Raw genomic sequence first — 11,124 nt, forward strand, 5'->3', positions numbered from 1 at the left:
TCCTGGAAGAACCCTTGGAAATATTTCTGGAGGATTCCCTGGAGAATTCGTGGGCAAATTTCTGAAGGAATTCCTGGAGGAATGTCTGGAGGAATCCCTGGAAAATTCCTGATAGTATTCCTGGAGAATTTTCTGGAAGAATCTCTGAAGAAATCTGAAGAAATTCCTGGAGGAATTGCTGACATAATTTCTGAAGGATGTCCAGGAGCAATTCCTGGGGAATTTCCTGGAGGAATTTCTGGATGAAAACCTGGAGGAATGCCTGGAGCAATTTCTGGAGGTATTCCTGTGAGAATTGCTGGAGGAATCTGTAGAGGAATTCTTGGAAGAATTACTGGATGAATTTCTAGAGGAATCTACATAGAAATATGGGAGATTTCTATTTCTATATCTGAAAAATCTCTTGAGAAATTCCTGGAGCGGAATTTCTGGAGGAATTCCTGGAGAAATCCTCGATGGAATTCCTTGAAGAAATTTGTGGAGAAATCCCTGGAGGAATATCTGGGGGAATTCCAGGAAGTTCTCCTCCTGGAAGAATTTCTGAAGAAATCCTTAAAGGGTTTCCTGCAAGAATGCTTGGAAAAACTTCTGCAGGATTTCCTAGAGAAATATTCTAAGGATTTCCTGGAGGAATCCCTGGGAAAATTCCTGAAGGAGTTCGTGGAGAAATCCCTGAAGCGATTCATAAAGGAATCTCAGGAGAAATTCCATAAAAAAGCCTGGTGGAATCCCTGAAAAAATCCTGAGGGTATTTCTGGGAGATTTCTATTTTATAACTGAAAAATCCCTTGAGAAATTCCTGGAGCGGAATTTCTGGAGAAATTCCTGGAGAAATCCTCGATGAAATTCCTAAAGAAAAACCTTAGGAATCCTTGAAGAAATTTGTGGAGAAATCCGTGGAGGAATATCTGGGGGAATTCCAGGAAATTCTCCTCCTGGAAAAATTTCTGAAGAAATCCTTAAAGGATTTCCTGGGAGAATCCGTGGAAAAACTTCTGGAGGATTTCCTGGAGTAATCTTCGAAGGATATCCTGGAGGAATCCCTGGGAAAATTCCTGGAGGAATTCGTGGAGAAATCCCTGAAGCGATTAATGAAGAAATCTCAGGAGAAATTCCTTAACAAATGCCTAGTGGAATCCCTGAAAAAAATCTTGAGGGTATTTCTGGTGAATTTTCTGAAAGATTTTCTGAAAAAAATCATGGAGAAATTGCTGACATAATTCCTGGATCAATTCCTGGATCAATTCCTGGATCAATTCCTTGAGAAATTACTGGACGAATTCCTGAAGAAATTCTTGGGGTATTTCCAGGAGAATTCCCTGGAGGAGTTCCTGTAGAAATTCTTGGATTAAATCCTGGAGGAATACCTGGAGGGATTCCTGGATTTTTTCCTTTGAGAAATGCTGCAGGAATCCTTGAAGGAATTCTTGGAGGAATCTTTGGAGAAATTCTTGCAAAAATTACTGGATGAATTTCTGTGGGAAACTCAAGAAGAACTCTGGGAGAAATTTCTGTACAAATGCCCTGAGAAATTACTGGAGGAACTTCTAGAGAAATTTCTGAAGAAATCCTCGAAAGAATTTCAGAAGGGATCCCTGTCGGAATTCTTGGAGAAATTAGTGGAGAAATTCCTGGAAAAATCCCTGTAAAGTTCTTGGAGGAATTTTAAGCAGAATTCCTAGAGGAACCCATGCAGCAATTCCTGAAGGAAAATCTGCAAGAATTCTTGGAAGTAACCCTGAAAAAAATCTATAAGGTATTCCTAGAGTAAATCCTGGAAGAATTATTGAAGGAATCTCTGAAGAAATTCCGGGAGAAACTCCTCGAAGAGACCTTGGAAAAAATCCTGGATGAAATCCTGAAGGAATGCCTGCGTGGATTTCTGAAGGAATCCCAGGAAAAATCCTGAAGTAATTCCAGGAGAAACTCCTGGAGGAACTCCTGGGGAATTCCTGGAGGAATTTCTGGAGGAATCCCTGAAGCAATTTCTGGAGGAATATCTGGTAGAATTCCTAGAGGAGTCGCTGCAAAAAAATCCAGGAGAAATCTCTGCAAGAATCCAAGGAGGAATCCCTGGAAGAATGCCAGGAAAATTTCCTAGAATTATGCCTAGGAGAACTCCTGGTGGAATTCTTGGAGAATTCCCTGAAGTAATTCCTGGAGAATTCTTAGGATGAATTCCTGTAGGAGTCTCTGGAAAAAATCCCTGGAGGAATCCCTTGAAGATTTCCTGGATAAATTTATGCAGTAAATCCTGGTAGAATTCATGGAAGAATCTCGATATGGAATATCTTCGGCAATTCCGATGTTACTTGCATTGATAAATTTATTTAGGAATTTCATCAGCAATTCCATTCAAACTTTATGAATCTTCGATTATTGCTATGGGAACTTTTTCGGTTCCCACTCCCGAAAAACTCGCAAAATGTGAGCTCTTCCTTCGGAAGGGATGTAAAGCGTGGGTCCCGAGATGAACTAGCCTAGGGCTAAAAATCTCGTTAAGGTACACCGGGGCAAGTTGAAACGGGTGGGGCAAGATGAAACACGAAGTTTTGAAATATATTTCAATACAATTTGGAAATTTTTCTTACGCTAAAAGATTGTTTGAATCAAAAACATTGTGTTATGGCGATCAAACTGTTTATCATCATTAGAAAACATCATGTACACCCGCTGCTTCATCTTGCCCCACCCGTTTCAACTTGCCCCGGTGTACCTTAATACAGATAAAAAAAAACTTTTTCGGTTATTCCTTTCGAAAGAGATTCGCCAAATTTCTTAGAGATTTCCTTCGGGGATTTATTGATTTTTATAAAATTCTGTCACGGTGATTCTACAGCAATTACTTTTGGAATTCTTCTAAATTTTCTTCAGAAATTCCTTTGATGATTCCGGAAAATTATTTGAGAATTTCTCCGAACTTTTTTTTGTGAATGTTTGTGGAAATTTCTGTAGAATATATTTCGGCAATATATTTTGAGATTGGATTTAACCCATTTCTTTAAAAAGCCCTTATATTTTCTTCCAGAATTCCTCTGCTAATTCTTATATGAATGCTTTTTGGCAACTAATTTGAAAGTTCTAAGGTAATTTTGATGGACTTTTTTCGGCAATTGCTTGGGGAATTTATCAGGAAGGTTTTCGTAAATTTCGTTGCGTTTTCTTTGAGCAAGTCCAGTTGAGAATTTATGAATTTCCAGTTCATCAATTTTCGGAAGCTATATATATAAATAAAATTTAATCATAGAGTATAACAAAAGCAATCACGATAAAATTGCCTGAGAAAATTGCAAAATAACTGAAAAAGAAATTGCTGGAATAATTGCAGAGGAATAGCTATTGAAATTATAGAAAAAATCCAAACAAATTGCTGAATAAAAACTACCACAGAAATTAACAAAAAATCAATCATTCCGTAGGAACCCTCAAAAGAATGGCCATACTGAGGTCTAGCGAATACGGAGTCGTGGTTTCTAGTGGGATTCCTTCAGTGGAATTCTTTGAAGAAGGCCAAGAGAAGTTCCAGGATTAATACCATGATTAATTTCTAGAGTAATCCATGATTAAAAACTCTAGAAGAATTCTCGGATGAGTCTTTAGAAAAATCCCTCAAAACCCCAAAGGCATTTCTGGAAGTATCCTAGGAAAACTTCCTAGAAGAATCCCAGCAATAATGCCTGGAGAAATCCTTAGAGAGATTCCTGCAGGTATCGCAGTAAGAATTTCAGGAGGAGACATAGGTGGCATGCCTGAAACCAGGAATCGCTTATTGAATCCCGGAGGAGTTCCTGGATGAAAGTTAAGAGGAATCCAATTAGAGATATTTGGAGAAATCCCATGATAAAACCTTTAGAATATCCATGATGAAACACCAAAGGTTCTTCTGCAAATCTCCTAGGAAGATTTCCTTGAATAATCCCAGTAAGTTTTTGAAGGAATCCCTGTAGAAATTTTTGAAGAATCCCTACAAGAATTCGGAGATGTATTATAGTAAGAATTTCTGGATGAGTCCTAGGAGGAATTGCTGGAAGAATTACAGCAGAAATAGCTTGAAAAATCCAGCTGAAATTTCTGGAGGAAGGCCAAGAGGAGATCCTGGAGAAAATCCATGAGAAAAATATGAGAGAATATTTGGATAAAATATCTTGGATAAAAATTCCAGGAGGCATCGCCGGAGAGCTTCTGAGGAAATTACAGAAAAATCTCAAAAGGTATTCTTAGAAGGATTCTGGGATGTATCATTGTAGAAATCTCAGCAAAAATTGTAGAAGGAATTGCTGGAGTAAACTATACAGGAATTTCTAGAGAAACTCCATCAGGAATGCCTGAAAAAAATCCTTGGGAAACCTAGAGAAGCCCCTGCAAGAACCGGTAAAGGTATTCTGGAAGAATATGTAAAGAAGGCCCTGAAGAAATAGCAGGAGGAATTTCCGAAGGAATCTCAGGAAGATTTCTTGGAAGAATTTCAGCCATAATGCTAGGATAAATTTATATAGGAATCACTAGAAGAATTTCAGGACATATCATATTATGAACTTCTGGAGGACTTGCTGGAAGAACTGCAGGAGGAGTTGTTCGAAATATTGTTGGAAGAAGGCCAAAAGGAGTTTCTGAAGGAATTCCATGACGAATTTCGAGAGAAATCTTTGGATAACATCTGTAGAGAAATCCTGGATGAGTTCTTGGAGAAATCCCTGGTAGAACAGCCCTAGGAATTTCTGCAAGTATTTCAGAAAGATTACCTGGTAAGATCCAAGAAAAAAGCCAGGAGAAAGCTCTAGAAGAATCCGTAGCATAATTTCTAAAGTACCACAGTTAGAATTTCTGGAAGAATAGCTGGAAGAACCGCTGGAATTGCTTGTGGAATCCCAGCTGGAATATTTGAATGAAATCCTAGAATTCCGGGATATATCATAGAAGTAATTTCTAGAGAAATCCTTGAATCAGGAATGTCGGGGGTGTATCCTAAGAGAAGTTCCTCTAACAAATGACTGGAGAAATACCTACAGTTCTCCTTAAAGTGATAGGGAGAAGTATACTGGAGGAATCCCTAATGAAATCGCAGGAGGATCTGGAGAAAACTCATGAGAAATTCCTTAGAAAATCCCAGGAACACTTTCTTAACAAATTCCTGGAAGAATTTCGGTTGGAAAAAAAATATGGAGGAATCCATGTCTGCAATAATTTTTGGTTTAATTATTGTTGGAATCTTTGAATTGACTCAAAAAAGATTGTTTTGTACAATGTTTTAAGGAAATCCTGGATTATTTTTTAGCTAATCTCTGATAAAATTTCCTGTAAGGGTTTCTGGAAGATATTCCTGCTCTGAACCTCTATAGATATCCCAGGATAAATTCCCGGAGGAATGTCTGGTGAAACCCAAAGATGAATTCTTGAAAAAATCTCTGGTGCAATCTGTAAGAAAATCCGAAGGAATCGTGGGAGGAATTCTTGGTGCATTACACCTAAACCTTGATTTACGTCCACTATTTGCTTAGCGAAAAAAAATACTACCGACAAAATAATGATCAAAATACACATTTTTATATTTGTGTACACTTCTCCTAATCACGAAGATGTTTTAAAAAATATAAAACTGTTGAGTTTGCTCATTGTCTTAGCGGAATTTTTTGTCGCTCAGCCAAGCATGGACGTAAAAAAAGGACAAGGTGTACTTGGAACAAAGCCTGAAACAAACACTATCAGAACCCTGCAAAATGCCCATGGAAGAATTCACGAAGGAGAAACTTCTGGAGAAGTCCCTTGTTGAATTTCTGAAAGAATCCCTGAGTAAATGCCTAAAGGAATTTCTGAAGGTGTCCTTGAAAGTATTCGTAAAGAAATCCCAGGTATTTTGCTTTTAGCATGACGTTTGTTTGATTGATTGATTGATTTGTCTTTATTAGAGAGACTTTCAGCCCTTGGCTGGTTCGTCTCTACGTTTGTTTGAATTGAATACTAGTGAAAATTCGTGTTGCAGTAGCACTTATCTGCACTCTATAGCAGCACATGGTTCTACAAAGTCCTTCATTTTCCCTACCGGAACCGGTTCCGGCATATCTGGAAAATTTGGCATGCTGTTTTTGTACTCCATGAACATGAACATCACAAAATTTGGCCATTGTACCAAGCTTGGCATTTGGTAAAAAAATCTAAGATAAGATTGAAGTGATTCTTTTGGAGAAATATTTGGTGAAATTTCCTGTGGTTCTCGAATGAAAAAGGTTTGATAATTGTGGATAAAAACCTTAATAATTGAAATATTGAAATATAAATTTTTAAAACTCTGAATAATCTTTGAGTTGGCTCGATATTTAAAAATAAATCTGGTGGCCAGGGGGGGGGAGGCACGCCCCCCCCCTGCCCCCCTCTGGCTACGCCCATGGGCAAACATAGATAGCCACCTGAATGGAAGTATCCAGTGAGTTCGTTCCTTGTTCATCCCTTTTCTGTAGATTCTATTATCATTAAGGGGATTCACAAAACAGCGTAAAAAGCTGCGGATTCATAACTTTTCCGAATATTTTTTTTTTCATGAAATTGCAAATTATTCTGTGTACCAATATACCAAACCAACACACTCGATAAACATATCAAAACAGCTGGGAAGAATGTGGTATCACAATTTAATTCAATAATTAAATTGTGATACCACATTCTTCCCAGCTGTTTTGATATGTTTATCGAGTGTGTTGGTTTGTTCCCGTCCTCTGCTACACTTACGTTTTTGTTTCCGTTCAGGTGCTCATCAAAGTTCGGTTTCTATCTTGCAATTCCCTTACATCCATTCGTCAAGAGGCTACCATCCTTATTCTTGCTTATAACGACTCGCCTCGGCTCTTTTTGAGATGCACTGAGATTCTGGTAGAACTTCAGCTTCTCTTGGGAACGGCACAGAAGTTTCAATTCCACGCACTCTGCTTTTCTAAACTTCTTCTCCAGAACATGCAGGTCTGCTGTTTTGTTCTACGTTCTGCAGGGTTCCATGCTTCCAGAACAAAACATTCGTTCCTTTCATTCCATTCCACAAACCCGAAGATGCTTCCGCCTACGTCATTCATTACTGCTCAGCAGTTCTGTATAGGGTCTACACAAGGTGAACTCAATCTCGTTCGGCAACACTATCTCTAGGTACTGAACGTACAAAGGCTAAATCAAGTTGCTCCAGTCACTCTTGGTCGTTATAGAATAAACGTGTACAAATTTATGCCGATATGCCTGTATTTTCGTTTCTATCCGGGAGCATGTCATTACAAACACTTCCTATGCCTTCACGGGCATAATATAGTTTAATGTCTGTCAAATGATAAACATTTTTTTATCTGTATTAACGAGATTTTTAGCCCTAGGCTAGTTCATCTCGGGACCCACACTTAACTTCCCTTCCGAAGGAAGAACCCACATTTTGCGAGTTTGTCGGGAGTGGGATTCGATCCCAGGTCCTCGGCGTGATAGTCAAGTTTTCTAACCATCACACCAGGTCCGCTACACATGATAAACATTATATTTTACCACGAAAACCATACTTAAGTAATTATGTATGCAATCAGAAAACTGATCGTTTGTTTCTATTTCCAGCTTCCGGATCAACCGCATTGAGGCTCCCATCATCAACTACGAAGAGGACTGCGCAGAATCTCTTACCATTTATGATGCCAACCATCCGGATCCGGCGCGCATCATCAAAACTTTCTGTGACACCTTCTCGCGGCCGATGGAGAAGATCGATTTCGTGAGTACCGGTCGGTCTCTGTACGTGAAGTTCCTCAGCAAGACCGGTTCCTACAGTGGCAGTTCGCTGTACTACTGGGCGCATTATGATTTCTTCAACAACACCAAGTACGGCGATCCGGTGCAGAACACGCTTTGTGATGAGGTATTCTACGCTTGGAAATACAGCAAGGGCGAGTTGGGATCACCGAGGAACACGTTGATTTACAAGCGAGCGGCTGGAAGCGACGTGCGATGTCAGTACAAGTTCGTAACGGATCGTCGGCTGTTTTCGAGAGTGGTGGTGGAGGTCACGTCGGTTATGTTCAAGGAGGTTCCATACTCTATGACGGCTTGCACCCGGTGCCACGAAGAACGCGTTGACAAACTGATCTTGTGGGAGGAGAAGGATAAGAATCAGAATCGTTTAGCATGTTTCTGCGATAATATTCCTCGTCCTGTTCGGGTCATCTCGTCGGGAGATCAAATGAATTTGGAGTTGATTATCCAAGGTCAACACGCCACGACAAGCTATTTTAAAAATCCGAACACTTTGTTCGAGGCGAATTATGAATTCGCACATGGGCCCATCTGTGGCCCGATCACATTGGGCCCATCTCCTGATGGAGAGTTAGTGTTTCCGTACAAGAATGCCCTGGGTATACAGCTGAATGAAAACAGACGTGAAAAATGCATATGGGAGCTTAAGGTTGCGGCTCAAAGAGACTTGTGGCTGCATTTGGATAAAGCCAGATTTGCGGAGAAGAGTTGTGAACATGCAAGAATCGAAATCTACCTAGCAGGAAGGTTAGAGCCAAGGTTTATCGTGTGCCCAGAGAATGTTACGCTTGCTCGGGATTTTGCTATCCTGTCAGCAGCTGAGTTAGGATCCGTCGAAAACGAAAATGAACCACTGCCAGTTCTAATCCAGTATACAGGCGATAGTGCCATTGGGAAGAATGCATTCAAATTTGTATGGACTGAGCTATTCCACCTGCCGAGGAATGCTGACGGAACGCTGGCCACTTCGTCTATGTTCAAGGACAGTTGTGATTTCTACTGCCCTGGAGATCAACACGTATGTATTCCAGAGTACCTGCTATGTAACGGAGTTTCCAACTGCCCAAATGTTACGGGTCTGCGAGTGGTCGAAAGCAATATCGATAAAAACTATGAATACATCGAAGAGAACTACATCCGCCCTGGACTGTTCGATAAAGAGTTCTTGTTGAACATTCCATACCTAACCGACGAAGCGCCCGAACTGTGCCGTACCAAGTACATTCCCAACACGGGAGACTATCCGGACGTCGTCGAGTGCTTCCAGTTCCCCGTCATTCAGATGGTGGTAGCTGGTGTTGTCCTCTGTACTCTGATCATTCTCGCCTTTACCATATATTGCCGACTGTACGGCCAGAAATATTACGACTGAGACGTGCCTCCCACGGAATGGAGCCGCCGTTCTCATCCAAACTTTTCAGTAGACACCGTGTAGCCAAGTGAAACTCTTAGGAAAGGTTAAGTTTTAGCGTAATACTATGCAACCAAAAGCAAGCATGCCTTCATTTTCCTTCCCAATCTCTCGATAGTTTATTGGTCCAGTAAAGAAAAACACACACAACACTCCAATTAACGGATTCAAGTCACAAAAACTTTAAAGTGCACTGCGATGAAAATCGCCTCGAAATATTAGGAGGGGAGAGTTGCACACAGGTCGGGATCGAGTGCATCCCCAAAGGGACAGTTTTGCTAGCTTCGTTTCAGAAGTTTTGTTGACTGACGAGCTTTCGGGTGGGAAACAAAAACGCAAAGTAGTAGAGCAGCTCTTCTCTCGACAAGTTAAGTTTTAGGCAACAGATTTCCATAGTTTTTTCGTTTGTAGGATCAAATTAAAATACAAAAAAAAAACATCCACTCACCAGTTGCGAGGAACCGTGGAAAGTTAGTCATTTACAGAGAAAACCAAAGAGAAAGAAAACACGCGCAGAGTGTGAACATGCCAATGGTGCACTTGAAAGTCTCGCCAGCATGTGTGATCGACCCTTTGATATGTATTGTCAAGTAGAGAGAAAAGTTATTTAAAACTCGAAAGTAAAAAAAAGACAAATTTAAAACCGCACTGCACAATTTGTAAATACGAGCAACAAACTGAACAAATTTAACGAGAGAAAATAGGACAAACCAATTCAATTATATACAACTGCAGATTAACTTGTAGAGATGAACCAGAAAGATGAAGGTTAATAAACGATGATTGAAAATGATTGGGTGATTGATTGGGAAAGGTTCTCGAAGATATCACCGGTCCAGCATTCTCAAGTAACCATTAGCAATATATTTTCCTTTTTTCTTAGACCAAGCCCACTCATGGGCTCAATCAAGCGTTTTAACGTTAAGTAGAGCCCCGAACAAAGAAGCGAACCGCACCGGTCGCTGCTAAGTAGGGCTCGAAAGCGAAAAGTTTACGTACGGTTCGTAGCAGGGCTTAGAATATAGAGACACGCAAAGTACGGTCTCTATCTGTAGGCTCGTGCGCTCTCTCGCGTTTAACTCTCTGGGTAGCGTAAAGAGGAGACGAAAGAACATGAGTATGGATTTTGTTGCCAGGTATATAGTTTATAGAAAATGATTTTCTTGTTTTGTATAGGTAGGAATTTATTTTAGTTTGTATCAAATATTTAAAATTTTTTATTTTTACTTGCTTTGAAATTTTCAACCAAACAATATCATAGATCGTTACACGAATAACACAGCAAATTGTCTGACATACAATTGTGATAGAGTGACAATAGAAACGCAGAAAAATAATAGGTTTAAATTGACAAGCTTTGCTTAAGTATTTTATGAATAAAGTTTTCCCTTCTTCGCCAATTTTAGGATCATGCATAACGAAAATGTATTGATTTTCTTATAAAAATAGTTACGATTGTTCATAATCACATCTTTAGTTTTTGATTCTGCCGATCGTTTCGAAACTAATATTTGAAGAAATGTATAGTGATTCAGTGAGTTTTGCTATTTTAACACGTACATGTTTGAGCCGGGGTTGCTACGCAGCAAGTAAAGTTTGGTTTCGCACATTTAGAAAAATGTACAAATAAATAACTCGCGAAGTTCGTTCCGACAAGTTCCAAAATTATCGTCATCCGTCGCAGATTCCGGTGAGAAGATGTGCGTATTTTCTAACCCGGAAAGATACCATTTGACGGTAACATGTGACCACAAGGTTTTCTTTCTTCACTTTCCGGGTTGAGATCCCCCGCTTTGAAAGAGCTGTGCCTCGCCTTTCGTTTTGTCGTGAATATTTCGAAAAAGGCAAAGGAGTTTTGGTTTGATTGCTGTTTTTGAAAATGGTAGTCGTCAGTGGGTGGTTTATCAAATATAAATTTAAAAATATAAATTAAATAAACGAGA

The 11,124-nt window shown here is 39.7% G+C and overlaps 1 protein-coding gene across 1 annotated transcript in view; it reads left to right on the forward strand.

Annotated features, from left to right (window-relative positions):
• Positions 1-9,974, forward strand: part of LOC109432005 (uncharacterized) — a 189,070-nt gene extending 179,096 nt beyond the window's left edge. The window contains exon 8 of the mRNA XM_029868400.2: positions 7,579-9,974. Within this exon, the coding sequence (XP_029724260.2) occupies positions 7,579-9,142 (1,564 nt within the window). The 3' untranslated portion in view covers positions 9,143-9,974. The remainder of the gene's footprint in view (positions 1-7,578) is intronic.
• Positions 9,975-11,124: the final 1,150 nt, after the last annotated feature.

This window comes from Aedes albopictus, chromosome 3 (genome assembly GCF_035046485.1).
Source record: "Aedes albopictus strain Foshan chromosome 3, AalbF5, whole genome shotgun sequence".
Classification (NCBI taxonomy): domain Eukaryota; kingdom Metazoa; phylum Arthropoda; class Insecta; order Diptera; family Culicidae; genus Aedes; species Aedes albopictus.